This window comes from Myotis myotis, unplaced genomic scaffold (genome assembly GCF_014108235.1).
Source record: "Myotis myotis isolate mMyoMyo1 unplaced genomic scaffold, mMyoMyo1.p scaffold_m19_p_3, whole genome shotgun sequence".
Taxonomy (NCBI): Eukaryota; Metazoa; Chordata; class Mammalia; order Chiroptera; family Vespertilionidae; genus Myotis; species Myotis myotis.
The window spans coordinates 44,578,323-44,598,433 of NW_023416335.1; the positions used below are offsets into that span (position 1 = coordinate 44,578,323).

General features: G+C 38.6%; 1 protein-coding gene across 1 annotated transcript in view; it reads right to left on the reverse strand.

The window, feature by feature from the left end:
- The window catches only part of GPC5 (glypican 5), a 1,310,602-nt gene that overhangs the window by 1,018,361 nt on the left and 272,130 nt on the right, over positions 1-20,111 (reverse strand). The window contains exon 4 of the mRNA XM_036301000.1: positions 839-972. Within this exon, the coding sequence (XP_036156893.1) occupies positions 839-972 (134 nt within the window). The remainder of the gene's footprint in view (positions 1-838; positions 973-20,111) is intronic.

The following is a 20,111-nucleotide window of genomic DNA, read 5'->3' on the forward strand; positions in this document are numbered from 1 at the left end:
AGCCAAGCCTCGCCTCTGTGGCCAGACCAAAGGCCTGGTTCCTGAGGAAAACTGGTGCTGGCCACCAGGGGAAGGAAGGTCTATTGCACGAATCTTCTTGCAACGGGCCTCTAGTGATGGGTATAATGGTAGAAGCGTGAGTTAGGAGAGCAAGCCACTCAATGTTGGATCATTTTGAATAGACAGATAGCCATTTTCAGTATTCCAGGTAAAAGGGATGAAAATGTCTTTATATCAATCTCTTTCTTAGCAGAGTCTTAACCCCTAGTTAAGACTCACATATATACTCTTTTGGTGTTATAGTGACCTATACAGTAGCCAGTAGCTGCATAGAATATTGACCAACACTAATTAAAATGAAATAAATTAAAACTTCAGTCCTCAATCACACTAGCTACAGTTACATTTTTTATATTTTATTGTGATAAGAATACTTACCAGGAGATATACCCTATTAACAAATTTACTAGTGTACATAACAATATTGTTGACCATAGGGAGGGGGAAATGGGGAGTCACTAATCAATGTGCGTAAAGCGTCAGTTCAGCAAGAGGAGTAAGCCATAGAGATCTGCTGAGCAACGTTTTAAGGGCATGGTGATCACATATGCCCAGGGCCTGCCATATTTATTATAGAAAATGCCCCTTTCACAGAAAGTTTTATTGACCTCAAAAGTTGCAGCTATGTTCCTCATTAATGGAATAAGAAGGAACCATTGGATTTTAAAGGTTTCCTCAACAGTGTATTTTGTTCTACTTAATTGAATACATTCTATTCTGTTGTAAAATTAATGGCTTACTTTCTTTTCTCTTTCTGGTTGTAAAACAAATGTCTTACTTTCTTCTGTTGGCAAGCGTCTCTTCACCATTTCTTGTAGAGATCTTCATTCTAAGCTTCTCTTTACTCCCATCGAAAGAACAACGGGGGCTTTCGGTGGGTGTTCTGATTGGATGACCACAGATCTTATTTACCTTTCAATAGAAAAATATATAGAAAAGACAGTTAGAAACTGTGCTCCTGCCTTTCTGAGAATGGCACGGCCAGAGCACAAAACAATGGCATGTTCTTACTTACCCCTCAATGTTAATTTTCAAGACGTATACTATTTTTCAATTTTTCACTGGGGGAATCAAACTATATGGCAACTGTGACAAATGGATGCTATACACATTTATATAGTTTGTACGTATACATGTGCAAAATACATAAATATCAATGAGCATGCAAAATCAGTCAGAGAGCTATATTAATAAACTTGTCTGCTGGTATAAATAAGGTTACTTAACCAAAGTGGATATTATTTATGGTTTATATTCATATGTATGACTAATCACATACTTGTACTGATTTTTAAAATGAAAAAAAAAAATGCTATTGAATATGTGGTCCATTTCTAAATTAGTTCTAAGGGTAGTTTTCTTCATAAGGTCATTTCTTAGAAATGACAATGAATATGCTTATATGAAGATCTCATTTTGTAATAGCTCTATATCTTATTCCTCAGTTAGGTTTGATTTTAAGGTTGTTATAATCCTCTTTTAAAAAATCATTAATCCAATTGGAAAATTCATTGTTTTGTACATACTTATTTAGCAAAGATCTTTTGTATAATTTACAAATTATTATTGAAAAATTAAGTCAATAATCGGAGGCATTACAATTTAAAGCATCAAAAAGACTCATTGATACTTTACTCAATTAAAGAGGCAGAGTAGTATAATTAGAAATATACAAAAGCATTGCCTTGGAATCAGGAGACTTTGGTTAGTATCCTCACTTTTTTTCCTTCAGTGCTGAGATCTTGAAAACAGGGGCAGAACTTCTTTGAACTTGATACCATATAGGTAAAATTAAACTTTTAGAGTAAATTATCCCAAAGTTCCTTAAAGTTCTAAATTTCTTTGATTTCCCATGCAATGAGCATTAAAATCTTATGCACCAAGCCATTTATTTAACCCATATTTATTTTGTTTCTAGTATTTGCAAAGAATATGTATGAGGTATTATCTATAATAATAAAAGTGCAATATGCTAATTAGACCAGACAGCCGAACGACCTTCTGGATGTCCTTCCGGACATCCTTCCAGATGACCTTCTGGATGAAGCCGGGGCTGCGAGGGCCAACGCAAGCCACCATGGCTGCAAGGGCTGAGGCAAGCCGCCGCGGCTTCGAGGGCCAAGCCCCTTGCATGAATTTCATGCATCAGGCCTCTAGTCTATATATATAAAAGCCTAAGCGACCAAATGACCGTTCAACTGGTCACTATGACGTGCACTGACCACCAGGGGACAGATGCTCAACACAGGAGCTGCCCCCTGGTGGTCAGTGCACTGCTACAACCAACCTCCCATGGCCAGCCAACCTCCCACAGTCCTTCCCCCCGGCTGGCCGGCCCTGATTGGCCCTGATCAGCCCTGATCTGTCCCTATCACCGGCCAAGCTGAGGGACTCCACCCGTGCACGAATTCGGGCCTCTAATAAAAGATAAAAGATCAGAAACTAGCTTATTTCACTTAGCATAATGCTCTCCAGTTTCATCCATGCTGTTGCAAATGGTAAGAGTTCCTTCTTTCTTACAGCAGCATAGTATTACATTGTGTTGATGTACCACAGTTTTCTAATCCATTCATTTGCTGATGGGCACTTAGGCTCCTTCCAGATCTTAGCTATGGTAGGAGGATTGGAGGTGGGTGGGTAAGAGATCAACCAAAGGACTTGTATGCATGCATATAAGCATAACCAATGGACACAAGACACTGGGAGGCTAGGGGAAGGTCAAGGGGGAAAAAAAAAAAGGAGACATATATAATACTCTTTGTAATACTTTAAGCAATAAAACAATTTTTAAAAAAAGAGAAAAAAAAAAGATCAGAAACTAAAATTTCCCCCTAAAAGAGCTGACAGTTCAGATGGAAAAAAAAAAAAAATTCCTTCCAAATATCAAAATGCCAGTTGTGTGTATCAAAAAAGTGGGGCACACAAGGTGTTATGACATCTGGAGAAAGGTGGGATCATTCCTAGTTCAGGGTGATGGTGAAGAAAAACATCAGGAAAGACTGCTGTGGGGAAGACTGCTCCATCGGGATGAGACTTGGAGCAGCCACTTGGCCTCAGTATGTTGAGGTTTATTTCAATTCAACCAAATTATAAATGTATAAATATCCATTGCACCTCTGTTCTGTTAGATACTAGAGATACATACACTACACATGAATAAAGTGTCGCTGGGATACACACTTAAGAGGAAAGCCAGACATTTAATATACTAGTAGTACTTGCGATACAACATGACAAGAGCAATCAAGAAATACGCAGAAGTAACACTGCAACACTTAAAAACAGACGGATTAACTCTATTTGGGGTGCTCAGGAAAGAGCTTCAGGAGGTCATGTCTAAACAGCAGTTAAAAGATGAAATAAAAAAGTAGGATATGGAAAGGGAGTGTGAAGAAAAATGCAGTCACAAATTTGAGGCAATAGCACACACTCACACACACAGAACTTAGAGGAGAAATTGAGCATAATACTGTGAGAAGGAGCAAGAGGCTCAGTCTCAGCCCACACTGGGAAGCAGTGAGACCTGAAAAAAAAATGAATTGGGAATTTCTCAGATGAACAAAACAGGAAAAAATTCCAAGAGAGAGTGAAAAAGCAAAGAGAGGTGTACAACCTAATTTGTTCAAGTAGCACAAAAAGTACATAATGAAAGATGGTGGTACAACAAGAGTTAAGACATTAAAATGCCGTAATAAGTATGATGATGATTGTTAACTAGACTTATTGTGGTGATCATTCTGAAATACATACAAATATCGAATCATTATGGTGTACACCTGAAACTAATATAATGTTAAATGTCAATTATATCTCAATATTTGAAAAAGCCATGACTTGGATACCATGAAAAAAAAAAAAAGAGAAAGAAAGAAAGAAAGAAAGAAAGAAAGAAAGAAAGAAAGAAAGAAAGAAAGAAAGAAAGAAAGAAAGAAAGGAGGGAGGGAGGGGAGGGAGGGAGAGAGGAAGGAAGAAAGAAAGAGAGAGAGAGAGAGAGAGAGAGAGAGAGAGAGAGAGAGAGAGAGAAAGGAAGGAAGGAAGGAAGGAAGGAAGGAAGGAAGGAAGGAAGGAAGGAAGGAAGGAATGAAGAAAGGAAGGAAAAAAATTTGCTTCGGCAAATGAAGAACAAACAAAAGTTCCCAAGCAGGAAAGTGGTAGCTTAAGATTTCCACAAGAGAGAGATCTTTACAACAGGAGTATGCAGGGAGGGAGTTCAACAGCATGGATGGACCTGGAGAGCATTATGCTAAGTGAAATAAGCTGGTAAGAGAAAGATAAATATCACATGCCTCACTCATTTGTGGAATATAATGAACAACATAAACTGATGAACAAAAATAGAGCCAGAGTCATAGAAGCATGGGGCAGACTGTCAGCCGTGGGCAAAGTATGGCCCGCGGGCCGGATCCGGCCCGTTTGAAATGAATAAAACTATTGAAATACAAGACTTTACCCTTTTATGTAATGATGTTTACTTTGAATTTATATTAGTTCACATAAACACTCCATCCATGCTTTTGTTCCGGCCCTCCGGTCCAGTTTAAGAAGCCATTGTGGCCCTCGAGTCAAAAAGTTTGCCCACCCCTGGTCCAACCTAAGACGGAAGGTGGAAGGTGGGAGGAGTGGAAGGGGCAGTTGTAAGAGATCAACCAAAGGACTTGTATGCATGCATATGAGCATAACCAATGGACACAGACAGCAGGGGGGTGAGGGCATGTGCTGGGGAGTCGGAATGGCTGGGGAGAGATCAATGGGGGGAAAAGGAGACTCATGAAATACTTCACCTGCGGTTCTCAACCTGTGGGTCACGACCCTTTTGGTGGTCAAAGGACCCTTTCACAGGGGTCGCCTAAGACCATCCTGCATAACAGATAATTACATTATGATTCATAACAGTAGCAACATTACAGTTATGAAGAAGCAACGAAAATAATTTTATGGTTGGGTCACAACATGAGGAACTGTATTTAAAGGGCCAGAAAGTTGAGAACTACTGCTTTAAACAATAAAGAATTTAAATAAAAATAAAATAAAATCTTATATAGTATTTGAATAAAGAAAACTTTTGGAGAAAAAAAGAAAAGAAAAGAGGTTCCTGCAAGAAACACTGGAGAACTGCTGAGCCCAAGGGCAGTGACAGAATAGATGAAAAAGAAGAAGCAGGTATAAGTGCACAGGAGGAAGAGGTAGTGGCATGGAGATTGACTAGATATATCATGTTGTCAGAACAACGAATAATGATGAAAAATCCTGAGAGGTAAGTGCAAGAAAACATAAGGCTGACAGAGAAAATAAATAAAAATTCGGTTTGTCTGGAAAGAAGGGGGCATGAAGGATAATAGCAAAAGAAAATTCTGTTTGCATGGTAGGTTGAAGTAAGATCTTCAAGCTAAGAAGTTTTATTTATTAGACAAAAGCCTCTGACAGCTGTTGGATGGAAAAGTAAAATACTAGAGATGATATTTAGCAAGTGAATACGACAGCACTTTATAAGCAGAACTAGAGAGAGAGAGATACCTATTACAGGCAGGTAGATTAACACACCCCTAAAGTAGTCCTATGAAAAGAAAATTTTATTCTGAACTATAGTAGTGACACTGCCTGTGAAGAGATACTGTGTGGCTCAGCTGGTAGAGCATCATCCTGAGCACCGAAACATCATCAATTCAATTCCACTCAAGGGCACATGCCCAGGTTACGGGCTTGATCCCCAGTAGGTGGTGTGCAGTGAAATGAACTATTAAGCTGTAAGAAGACATAAAGAACACTTAAATACTTATTACTAAGTAAAACAAACTAAGATGAAAAACCTACATTTTGTATGATACCAACTATATGACATTCTGAACAAGGCAAAATCATGGAGATAGTAAAAAGATCAGTTGTTGCCAGGGGTGGGGATGGGGGGAAAATGAATAGGCAGAGCGCAGACAATCTGTAGTGTATAGCAGTGAAACTATTCTGTAGGACACTATAATGGTGGATACATGTCTTTATACATTTGTCCAAACCCATAGAATGTACCAAAATGAATTATGGACTGTGAGTGATAATGATGTGTCAATCAATGTAGGTTCATCAATCCTAAGAAATATATCACTCTGGTGGAGGATACTGATAATGGGGGAGGGCTATGAGTGTGGGGAGGTGGGGGCAAAGGCTAGATGGGAAATCCTTGTACTTTCAGCTCAATTTTAATGTGAACCTAAAACTGATCTAAAAAAATAAAGTCTGTTTTGAAAAAGAAACTCAACAGAGTTTAGCAAATTACTGAAAGTGAGAAGCTAGGGAAGTGTAAGGCCAAGGTGTTAAAAGGCTCAAAGTGAATTTGCAGTCATTGAAGCTGAAAAATAGTGAGAGTAGACTGTAAATATATTAGCAAGGTGCTAAAATAGTCATAAAAAAGGAGGAAAGTATCTTCATTGTCAACAACTCCTAGTAACAAGAACCAAGGAAAGATGATATAAGTTGACAGTGGAAATGTCAATAGTCAGATTATTCAGTGAAGCTACAGGATATTTAGAAATAAAAGAAGAGTAAAAGGAAAACACTGCAGTCATGGTCCAATGTGACTAGCCATGGGCTCTAGACAAGTTACCGAACTTCTTTGAATGCCAGCTTTCTCGTCCTTGAAACTTGAGAGAATAAAGCACTTTGCAGTTATGAGTTAAGGGAAATCCTATGTCACCCTATCCCTTCCATGCTGGACCTATGACCATATCTGCTACTAAACATGTTTCCCTGGAAGGCAGATGGAGAGCTGAACATGCCTCATAAGATCTTTATTCCCTAAACATAGTGGTTGCTTAAAAATAAATTATATAAACTTATAATTAAATAAGTTTTATTTAAGAATAAAATAAAAGATCTATATTTCCATTATCATCTTTTAACTTACTTAACTTATTTTTACAAATACAAAAGAAAATGTACAAGCCATAGAGATAAGTTATGTTTGATTATATCCAAAGGTACAAGCACATATAGCAGATTCCAATAAATACAAATAAATTTCAAAGCCCTTCTATTTGTTGACTCGCTATCAGAGAGCTCTACTTCACACTTGACTGAAAAGGAATGGAAAACCATCTGTTACTGGCATATTAGCCTTGCACCTTAGCTCCCCTGAGGTGAGCTGATGTGGGTGGCACATTTCAATAACTAGCACCTTCTTGCTATTGATAAAACCCTCACACTTAACTTTGACAGTTTTTCATCTTTGACTTATACTGCAATTTCCTCCTTTTTCTCCTCCCTGGTCTCAACCGTTCTCCCCTGCAATCAGTCTGAAGTGTCTTGGAAAAAAAAAATATTTTCCTCCCTAATGCTTATCTGCTCCAGCTATAAATTCCATCTCTGGCTTCCCACTGATTCTCAAGTTGCCATCTCACCTTGAAATGACTCCTTCAGTTGCTCCAAACTCATATCATTTCTCCCACTCTGATCATATTTTGGTTCCAACAACTTCTTGTCACTTAGTATCCAAAAGTATAAACTTCTCTTAGAGCCTCTGTGTGTCTATTCACTCAGTCTTACTCAAATCTTCAAATATTGAAAGCTTTTAGCTAATAATCTCAAAAAGCTTTGTAAAGAACACTCTTTAGTTTATTTTCACTGGATTCCCATAATCACAACCTCCATTTATTTTGCAATGGTTTTTTAAAATGTTTATTAATAATAAAAATTGGGAAAAAATGTTCAGACTATTACCAATTAAAAAGCAAGAAATGTGGAGGTATTATGAGTGTTTATTAAGCAATCCGGTTCATAAAAAAGGAGGAAAGTATCTTCATTGTCAACAACTCCTAGTAACAAGAACCAAGGAAAGATGATATAAGTTGACAGTGGAAATGTCAATAGTCAGATTGACATTTCAGTGAAGCTACAGGTATTGAATATTCAGTGCTTAATAAACACTCATAATACCTCTACAGGATATTTAGAGTGGGGATACCCAATACCCCCCCTCTATACCTCTACAGGATATTTAAGTCACATTGGACCATGACTGCAGTGTTTTCCTTTTACTCTTCTTTTATTTCTAAATATCCTGTAGAGGTATTATGAGTGTTTATTAAGCAATCCGGTTCAGAGAATAAGGCAAAGGTGGGCTCTACATCACCATGTATGTAGGTTGTTTTTCTACAGGCCATAGTTAGGAGGTTTGGTGTCTGTTAGACAGACATGAGCAGAGCAAGTATGATGGGCCAAGTATAGAAGCTGACTAGGGCAGAAAGCCCTGGATGCCTAGCAACAGGCAAAACTAGGAAAAGAAGAGCCTTATCCCCAGGGTAACCTACCCTCCGCTATCATATCACTGGTCATATGGTTTGGACCCCTGATCTTTCAGATCACTGGTCAGGAGGTTTAGACCCCCCTGAACATTCCCTCCCTAAAGATAGCACCTGGGCTTCAGTTGTATTTCAGCTCCAGGCCCACAAAAGCAGCAAAACCAGAGAAGTGACAGCGTGGCTGCCTCAGGACCAGCTACAGCGACTAATGACCCCTGCTGGCACCAAGCAATCAGTGGAGACCAGGACCCTGAGAGAGCACACCTGGAAAGCTGATGCATATTCTCTTAAGACCCTCCCCTGAGACCTCCCCTAAGTTTTCCACCTGCAAGAGACAGATAAATATGCTCAGGACAAAGGACCCAGTGCATGCTCTCCCTCCAAGGAGCATGCCCCTGCCATTCCCTTCCCCCTTTTGTTTCCCCACAGACATTGTATCCCCTAACCTGTAAGGGACCCCATGAGACTTGCAACCAGGGAAGCAATGGGCAGCAACAGCTCATCCTGGACTAACCTCCTGACCCTGTTTCCAAGGCCCCCTTTTCTCTGACTTCCCAGTGAGCCAAGGCAGCCCAGCCTGGGCTCTCCTGTTGCTTCTATGCCCTTCCTTGTTTCACTCTCCTAAGTATACTTTTGCTGCCACCATGGACCCAATACCCTTTGACTCAGTGCTGTGTAGCCCTTCACTTCAGATATCCCCACCCCCACTCCCTTTTCCTTAAATAAATTCAATTTTTCTTTATTCACCTTCTGAGATTGTTATTTAGCCTGACTGTGCACCACTGACTTTAATCTTCCAGTGTCAAAATGAGAGGTGATTAAAACAAATTACATAAGGAATGACTCTACACGTATGCTCGAGGAAAATACTACTACTACTACTAATGATAATGATGATAATAGATAAAAGTAAAGAACAGGGTAGTTTTTTGGGTTTGGTTTTGTTAGTCCTCACCTGAGGATATTTTTTCCATTGATTTTTAGAGTGAGTAGAAGGGAGGGGGAGAGAGACCCATCGATTGGCATGCGCCCAGACTAGCATCCCTAGTATCAAGCTTACAACTGAGGTATGGGTCCTTTACCAGAATCAAACGCAGGACCCTTCAGTCAGGGGGTGCTTTGTCCACTGAGACAAACCAGCTATGGCAAGAACAGAGTAGTTTGTGTTCAAATGTTCTGTGTTCCATTATATTAAAAGCTACTTTTAAACTACCTGGAGGAAACATACCGTTGGCAGTGTTTCCAGTTATTAACAAGTGAGTTTATTTACCTTCTCTTGCCCTTACTGTCTCATTCTCTATGAGTCTCAAAAATACTTTGCAAAAGAGCTGGTTGGTGTTAGGCGTAAAATCTGTAAGCACGAATCAGAATAAGACTAACTTTTCCAGACACACATAAAATCCATGATCTTTACTTTATTCTATTGAGAACTTTGGACTTTGGAAAGTAGGTTGGGACAAATGACAGGGTGAGGGGTGCTTAAGTGCCAGGTTCATGAAGTTTACACTTCATTTTGAAGAGTATGTAATATATTTATTCATGATTAGCAAGCAAAGGAATGGCATGATCAGAGCCTTGTTTTAAGAAGACCAATAGACAAAGACATTTCCCATTGGTAAGACAAAAGAATATTAGATAAACTCAAAAAGAACCCATGAAACCAGAGAGAAAGGGGAAGAGAAAGCTCTTTTTATGAGTAAATTGAATGGGATTTGGCTACTGGTTGATTCACTATAAGAGGCAAGAAAGAAAGAGCTAAAGCTGTTAGCAGTTTTGAATCTTGTAATCAATGTGTGTAAAGGCACAATAACTGATCTGTAGAAGACAGAAGATGGAATAAATTTACTGTTTTGGTTTATCTGTTCCTTTTATCTCATTTAGAACTTTGATTTGGAGGGAAGCCTAAAAGGTAATTTTAAATGATGGGTTGGAGATAAAAAGAAAGTTAATAATTAGAATCACCTGCATGAAGCCAATAGATAAAGCCCTGAAATGGAGGAAATTATAAAATGTATATAGAATAAAAAAGATCAGAAAGAAAATCTTTCAGAGGCAGGGGAAAAAGAACTCAGATAAAAAAAAATAAGAACAAAGAAGAGGAACTAAAAACAAGGAAGAAGAGAAGGGAGAGATAAAGGGAACAAAAGGAAAGAAAGAAGGAAGGAAGGATTTTAGACTAATAGAGCTGGAAGTTATAGAGAAGATATTTGAAAACCAAAGCAGGAAAATATCTTTGCTAAGACTACATCTAGTCAGTGGAAGAGTCTATTTACTTTTGTTTTTTGTTTTGATGGTGTGTTAACAGTAGCATTTATCTCTTGGCAATTCATTTGATTTGTTTATGAATACATATATTCGTCAGCATTAGGGAAGTGAATTACAACTAGACATCTGCTGTTATCAGCATAGCTCTGCTTAATTTTAAACAAACCCATTGGTGTGAGTCTTTTTTTTTTCTCCTTTTAAAAATGACTTGCTGTATTGACCAAGAAAAGAATGTATGTACGTATGTGCATCAGGGTGTTATTTTTATTTTTTTCATCTTTTTTTAGTTATTAAGGTATTACATATGTGCCCTTATCCCTCCGTTGCCTCCTCCAACCCCCACTCATGCCCTCACCCCCCTGGTGTCTGTGTCCATTGGTTAGGCTTATATGCATGCATACAAGTCCTTTGGTTGATCTCTCCCCCTAGCCCCCACCCTTTTTGGTTTTGATTTTTAAATATATTTTTACTGCTTTGAGAGAGGAAGGGAGAGGGAGAGAGATAGAAACATCAATGATGAGAATCATTGATCAGCTGACACCTGCACACCCCTTACTGGGGATCTTAGCCCACAACCCACACATGTGCCCTTGACCTGAATCGAACGCGGGAACCTTCAGCCCGCAGGCCAACACTCTATTCACTGAGCCAAAGCGGCTAGGGCAAGTCTATTTACTTTTGAATCAGTGCTCTCTTTTTTAGGCCTATCAGTGGTCTTACTATTCATATGTTCATATTTATTATGAGGGATTCACATTATGTAATTCCTGGTTCCTAAGTGTTCTACATGAATAGAATAATTTGGGTTGAAAATGATCTTGATATATAAATAGACAATAGGGTCCCATTTTCCCTACAAATGTGGAAGCAGATGAGAGGAAACACAACAGTTACTACCTTGAAGATTCCAGAGGATTAATAGAGAGGGGAGAAAATAAGAATTAGAGATACTAGACAACTTGATTTCTAACCAGGTTTCAGGAGGAAAACCAGAATAACTGCACCATGAAAAGAACTCCAAGTTCTAATTCCATGAGGTAGCAGTGGAGGGCTTTTCTCTCTTCTACAAAATCCAGGTAACATTGTAAAAAAGAATACTTGGCAACTTCCTCATCTAAAAACTATCACAACAAAACAATTTGTCTAATCAAATACCTGATTAATAGGATTAAAAAAGCAAAGGTGTGTCCAGTTTCATTATAAATTTTACAATTAACTTATGTTACATATTCTGAATGTATGAATCCTCAATATTTTCTCCAAAACATTAGATTTTCAGTATTAAAATGCTACTGATTTGTAGTTATACCTGAAATCCATGGCTCAAATTAAAACCTTCCTAATCCACATTGATCTTTGAAACTGCATATTGATATTTAGAGAATAAGTGATATTTAGAGAATAAGTGATATTTGAAAGGGTATTTTATAAATGCCCTTTAAAAGTTGTTATCGAATGTTAATATCACCTTCTTCTTATTATTATTAAATGTTAATAACAGGAATTCAACATTTGAATCAGGTATATTCCACCCAAAACATGATCCTAGTATGTTTTTCAATATAATGCAACACATACTTCAATGAAATATATACTTGGGAGGCAATTGATAAATATTGGCTTTAATGATGACATGATAACTGTGATGGTTAATTTGATGTGTCACTTGACTGGTCTCAGGGTGCCCAGATTAAACATTATTTCTGCGTGTGTCTGTGAAGATGCTTTCAGATTAGGTTAGCACTTGAATCAGTGGACTCAGGATGCCCAATGGGAGTGGGAATCACCTAATCCACTGAGGACCTGAACTGGGATGTGTCATCTCTTCTGCTCTCAAGACTGAGATTCATACCATCAGCACCCCTGGTTCTCAGGCCTTTGAACTCACACTGGGTATACCTGAGTCTCCAGCTTGAGAGAGCAGATAGTGGGCCTTCTCAGCCTCCATAATGATGGAACCAATTCCTCATAACAAATATCTTTATATACTGAGATCGATATAGATATATTGATGATATATCTCCTATTAGTTCTGTTTCTCTGGAGAACCCCGACTAATGCAATGCCTGAATCAGGCTTGTTGTTAACAACATCAATAGTCTCTTTTGTAGCTTAATCCTACTTTGATACATGAATTAAATGACTGTAATAGAATGCAATTAATAAAAGGAGGAAGCAGATATGAAAACATTATAAAAATCCTGTTTTATCCCCCTTATATTATCAAATATATTAATGTTCTTCATATGTCATAGTGTTTTGTATAAAAAAAATATATATCTTCTAATCCTATAGATACATATCACAGTGTCCTCCTATATCATAACAGGAATTCAACATTTGAATCAGGTATATTCCACCCAAAACATGATCCTAGTATATTTTTCAATATAATGCAACATATACTTCAATGAAATTATAACACTCTGAATGAATATTGATAAACTATTAAACAAATGATAATTAAACAATATGAATTGAACAAAAATAATAATATAATAGAAATATATGATCAAGAGGTGAAATCCAACAAAATTGAACTTTAAGGAGCCACTATAAAATATATTCTAAAAATTTCCATTAGCAACCCAGATGTTTCCCCATTCAAAGTTATTTTTGGTGAGAAAAATCAATGTCATGATGACTAGAATTCTGGAATAGTGGTAGTATCTAATCTAATAAAAGAGAAACATGCAAATTGACCATACCTCTGCTATGCCCAAGCCATGCCCACCAGCCAATCAGAGCAACTATATGCAAATTAACCCAACCAAGATGGTGGCCAGCAGCCATGGAGCTGGAGCAAGCAGGAGGCTTGGTTGCCCAGGCGATGGAGGAAGCCAAGCTTCCCACCTGCCCTGGCCGGCTGTGGCCTCCACTCAAGGCAACAAAGTTTCAATTATAGAAGATAAACAGACCCCAGATACCTGCTTCCAGCCAGCCTCCACTGGGAGCTTGGGTGGCTGGGGGCCATGGCCAGCCTGCAAACAGCCACCAGCCCCTCACCCAGGATGGCCACACCCTCATGGGGTGAGGATCCCTACTGAGGGGCTTGGCCAGCCTGCAAACAGCATCAGCCCCTCACCCAGGCTGGCCACACCTTCATGGGGTGAGGGTTCCTGCTGGGGGCTTGGCCAGCCTGCAAACAGCATCAGCCCCTCACCCAGACTAGCCAGGCACCCCAGCAGGACCCCCCACCCTGAAGGGGTTGTGGCAAGCCTGAAAACGGCCATCAGCCCCTCACCCAGGCTGGCCAGGGACCCCAGTGCAGGGACCCACACTCTGAAGGGGCTGTGGCAAGCCTGCAAATGGCCATCAGCCCCTCACCCAGGCTGGCCAGGCACCCCAGCAGGACCCCCACCCTGATCCAGGACACCCTTCAGGGCAAACCAGCCGGCCCCCACCCATGCACCAGACCTCTATCCTATATAATAAAAGGGTAATATGCAAATTGACCCTAACAGCAGAATGACTGGGAATGACTGGTCACTATGACACACACTGACCACCAGGGGGCAGATGCTCAATACAGGAGCTGCCCCTTGGTGGTCAGTGCGCTTCCACAGGTGGAGCTCTGCTCAGCCACAAGCCAGGCTGATGGCTGCCAGCACAGCGGTGGTGGTGGTGGGAGCCTCTCCTGCCTCCTTAGCAGCACTAAGGATGTCTGACTGCAGCTTAGGCCTGCTCCCCGCTGGCAAGTGGACATCCCTCGAGGGCTCCCGGGCTGCCAGAGGGATGTTTGACTGCCAGCTTAAGCCCAATCCCCTGGGGGGTGGGCCTAAGCCAGCAGGTGGACATCCCCCGAGGGGTCCCAGACTGTGAGAGGGCACAGGCCAGGCTGAGGGACTCCCCCGAGTGCACAAATTTTTGTGCACCGTGCCTCTAGAATTATTATAAAAGCTTTTGCTAAGTTTGTATTCAGGGAAATAAAAAAAATAAGCAATTTTAGAATATAACACTCTAAAACTATGGAATAATCACTATTCAAATAAAATATATGCTACTTAGAAGTTCAAGGTACAGATAATTCCATAAGCCAGCTATGGGAAAAATATAGCAGTGATAACCATAACACTGCTTTTAAAACACTAGAACATTCTTGTGTTGCAACAGGAATATTATAATAGGTTATAAATTATTAAGGTTCTATGAAGCACTTCCTTTAAATATAACTTATCCATAGGAGAATTCTAAATTTGTACAAGGTGCCCAGTTCCTGGGGATAAAGCAAATAAAACAATGTTAAAGTTACATAGGAAAGAAAACACCTACTGTCTCCACTTTACAAGGGCTAGAGATATGTTTATGCTATAATTAGCAAAGAGTAAATAAACTTTTTAAAAAGTGTTTACTTGAGAAAGTAACTAAAATAGGGGGAGGCATCAGTAATACCTTCAACAATAAAGATGAAAAATTTTTAAAGTGTTTGCTAGGAGCCACAGAATGTCTGGCTTTGGGAGACAGGTTTCTCTTTGTCTTTCCTTTTCATTTTCCAGAAGTTGCATCTGCATCTGCATTTCTGTAGCTATCTTCATAAGGGTCGCCACTCTAATTCATTTTATATTTAAAATTAAAGGAGAAGAAGAGGAGGAGAAAAGGAGGATGGGGAGAAGCAGAAATAGTTCTACAATCTTGTATTTGGCCCACAGAGAGCAAGAGCTTGATTCTGCATCACCATTCTTGCACACCTGCAAATTAAACCACCAGAGGGAGCTTCTGCATTTCAATCCTATTTACAATCATTAATTAAACTTAATGCGGGTCCATTAAAATCATTTCACTTGGGACTCCTAGAGAAAAAGCCAACTTGAAGGCTGAAGTGAAAAATGTCTAGCTCTATGGAATATTCATAAAAATCCACTTTTTAATGTAAAACTACTAGACTGGTGTTGTAGTGCCAATGTGATCAAATGAGAAAAGGAAAAGCAGCCCAGAATTGTGAACTAGTTTATTCTGAGTTGTTTTATAGTCAAGAGTAGGGAGAGACTAAAAATTGACCAAGGTAATCAATTATTTCTCATCTTTCTCTTTCTGCTCTTCCCTTTCTTACTTCTTTCTTCCCTCCCCCCTTTCCCTCCTTCCCTCCATCCTTTTACTTTTTTTCCTTCCTTCTTATCTTCCTTATTTTCAATTATTTCCACATTAGTTTAGAAAGTTCCCAAGACTAAGTCAAAATGTATATTTTAGTCCTTGTTTTTAACTACAGATAGCAATGTCAATCAATAAATTGAGCACCTGTTGTTTGAAGGACATGATTCTAAGATATGGGAATGCAATGAACCCACTGATTATATATATATCAGGGGAAACTAAAAATAGAAGATTAAATATATTATGTCTTAAAGCAGTGGTTCTCAACCTTCCTAATGCCGCGACCCTTTAATACAGTTCCTCATGTTGTGGTGACCCCCAATTTCATTGTTACAAATTGAACATAATTAAAGCATAGTGATTAATCACAAAAACAATATGTAATTATATATGTGTTTTCCGATGGTCTTAGGTGAACCCTGTGAAAGGGTCGTTCAATCCCCAAGGGGTCACGACCCACAGGTTGATAACCGCTGTCTTAAAGAATGTTATTCAGTTAAAAATAGATAACTGACTATAATGGGTGGAATGAGCAGTTTTTGAGGATGGATTAAATGTAACAATTGAGAGAACCAGTGAATTCAGGAATGACTTCTGGTAATTTTAGGCTGAAGCATCTGGGTAAATAACAAGTGTCATTACGTGAGATAGAGAAGAATGAATTTGGGAAGAAAAATAAAAGTCTCTTTGGAAATGTTTGGCTTTTATGAGTATGACTATGAGTAATGCAAAAAAAGCTATCCAGTAGGCTAGAAGTTATATGAGCTGAAGATCAAGGGTGAGGCCAGGCAAGACACATAAATGTGGTTGTCAACATGTACTTGGAAATGGGTGCAGGTGGAGGAGAGAGCTGAAGACTGATAGATGGTCACTCCAACATTTACAAGTGGAGTCAAAAAGAAGTTGAAAAAGATTCTGTGAAGGAGTTTTCAGAGAAGAGGAATCTTACGAGAGTGAACTATCTCAAAATACGAATGAAGATGGTGTTTTTTAAAAAGGGGAAATGATCAAATATGTCCAAAGTGACTGACAGTCATGTAAAATAGGATAAAAATTATCTTATGAGAAATAAGACTTGTGAAAGTGTAGTTTATGTGGAGAAGTATGGCACAAAGCACGGTGATTGGTGGAAGTACATGAGATAAAAAGAAATAAGAAAGCAAGGACTGAAAATACACAAATCTTCCACAGAGTTTCGTAGTAAAGGAGAGCAAATTTATGAGGTAGAACCTAGAGAAGGCATGGAGTCAAGTCAGTTTTGTTTTGTTTTATGACAGTAGCTATTACAACACAATTGCATGTTTAATGGCAGAGATCCTGTTTCACATCATTTGATCCAAGAGGGTTCTATTATAAAATAAGTGAGATATTTTTCAAGGTGTGTGAGTGCCACCATGGAGACGTCATTTAAATAAATAACCCGAACTTCTGCAATTATCCATGGCTAATGAGAATTACGTTCACATGCATTGCAGAAGCTAGATCCTGGTAAGGAGAGAAATAAGGGAAGAGAGTAAATATGTGGAAAATTTCCATAATATAAAATAACTTTTGGATAAGAAATATAAGAATAAGTAAGCTGGAATGGTAGGAAGTGTGAAATGCATATTTCAGAGATGGTGCAAGTACTGGTGATGAGCTTTAAGCAAATATTTATAAGCTCTGTTCATCTTTTGACCTTGGAAAAATAGACATACTTAGTGCAGCAGTGGGAATTTTGTAAAAATCTCTATATACATTTTTTTTCTCTTTAAAGAAGTTTCTCTATAAAGAAATTTTTATTGATACGGGCAATAAAATCTAGAATTAGAACACACTTGCCAAGTCTATTATTTCTTGTCTTTAAGGATTTTATAACCTAGTTACATAGGGAAGATTTCCAATGACAAAAATAAATTGATAAAGTTAACTTGAATACAGTATAAGCAATGTCTCTGTAGGGAGTAAGCTATGTGTCAAAAAATATTATAAGCAGTAAGTTGCATAGGAGCCTGCAGAAAAATCACTTGGAACCAGAGGCAACAGAGAAGGTTTTTAGACAAACTCTGAATCATTGTTAAAAAGGAAAAAAAAAAAAAAAAAAGGAATCCTACCTTGAGGCTGATGGGGCTGATGGGATGGGGATGGAATAGAATTCTAAACAATAGATATTAACTTGGTTATACTAAGCAAACTTTGATTCAATTACGTTTTTCTCTTTTTTTTTAAATATATTTTATTGATTTTTTACAGAGAGGAAGGGAGCGAGATAGAGAGTTAGAAACATCGATGAGAGAGAAACATTGATCAGCTGCCTCCTGCACATCTCCTACTGGGGATGTGCCCGCAACCCAGGTACATGCCCTTGACCGGAATCGAACCTGGGACCTTTCAGTCCACAGGCTGACGCTCTATCCACTGAGCCAAACCGGTTTCGGCTCAATTATGTTTTTCAATATGGTCTCTAGGGGGATGGAATTCATTTTTCCTTATGTGATCATTGAGCTTTATGATATTTTAAACCCGGGAGTTAGACAATATAATATTCTACGAACTACAGGGTTCTGTTACAAAAAGAGAAGGGCCACCCAGCCAGTACAACTCCATATTCAGGTGGTGCAAAACCACAGGGAAGGAAAGAGAAGCAACTTGAAATCAAGTTTAAGAATAGGGGTCATTCTCAGCAGGGGTGGCTCAGTGGTTGAGCATCGACCTAGGAACCAGGAGGTCATGGTTCAATTCTGGTCAAGGCACAAGCCTGGTTTGCAGCTTGATCCCCAGTGTGGGACATGCAGAAAGCAGCCAACCAATGATTCTCTCTTATCATTAATGTTTCTCTCTCCCTCTCCTTCTCACTTCCTGTCTAAAATCAATAAAAATATATTTTTTAAAAAAAGAATAGGGGCCATTGAAAGGCTAAATAATACCCCTAGAGACACAAAACTTGACCATTTCATTATTGAGGGAATAAGAATCCTACTTGTAAAAGTAAATACTTTTCAAGGGAATAATTAGATAAAAATTTAAAAGAACAAATGAATATGGCCACATTTTCACCACTTTTTTCAAAGCTGAAAATGTCTAAAGATGCTCCAGAAATGGCATCAGCTAGAGGTTTAAAAAGTTCAAAAGAAAGCTATTCTTTCATCAGGTCCCAAGCATTCATGTTTTACTTCTCCCCTCCACTCACAGACATTCCTATCGCCCTAGCAGTGATGGCGAACCTTTTGAGCTCGGCATCATAACTTAACTCTGGTGAAAACCCTAACTTAACTCTGGTGCCGTGTCACATATAAAAAATTTTTGATATTTGCAACCATAGTAAAACAAAGACTTATATTTTTGATATTTATTTTATATATTTAAATGCCATTTAACAAAGAAAAATCAACCAAAAAAATGAGTTCGCCTGTCACCTTTGACACGCGTGTCATAGGCTCGCCATCACTGCCCTAGAGTGAGCTTTCATCAGCTCTTCCTTGGAAAGATGCAAGAGCTTCCTTCTTGACATTCCTTCCAACACTCTCCCAACTCTAGTCCTCTCCCTCCCCATCCCAGACTGACCTTCCTAAAGCACAGTTCCCACCACACTGCTTCTCTAATCCAAAGCCTTCTTGGTTCCTCCCATTCCCTAATGAGCACAAGCAAGCATTTCATGGGAATTTACAGCTGAATCTTGACATTTCCCAGCACTCTCCTTCAAACACTATGGGCTTTAACTAAACTGTGTTACTCATAGTATTTAAAGTTGCCCTGTACTTTAAAAAAAAAAAAAAAATGTACTCTTCTTCTTGCCTCAATGTTATCATCATTCAAAGTTCCGTTAAAATATCACCTATGAAATTAAGGCAACTTTGATCTCTGTGCAGGACCATACCCCAAATTATGTAAGTTATATGCAAATGTACCAAGATTTGTTTTCAATGTTTATTATTTTTGTTCTGCCTTTATTTCTAATAATCACATTTGATAAGTGGGATTTTTGACTGGGCTTAAGATAAATGTAGATGTAATATTAATATTGCCAGGGTATTTATCTACATAAAAGTTGAAATGGAAGCATTTTGTACATTCATTAAGAGACTCACAGATTATCACAATTGTCTTGCTGTGCTCTCATGGAGATATGAAATCTTAGTAATTTAAGATTCAATGAAAAATTATAAATGCCCGAAATTAAATCCCATTCCATGTATTAATCAAGAAGTTTCTACTGTGAAGTTAGGAAGTCATTTCAGTTCAACAAACATTTCCAGATACTTTATTAGGCACTGGGATTATAAAGACATGAAAAAGATCCAGTAAATTCCCAGACAAGCTTCCAGTTTTTTGAGTGAGGTACATATTGTGGAAGAATATTCAGGTTCCCATGGAGTTGAAGGGAAAGGGTGAAGTACTTTAATCTGAAACATGAATGTAAGGAAGGAT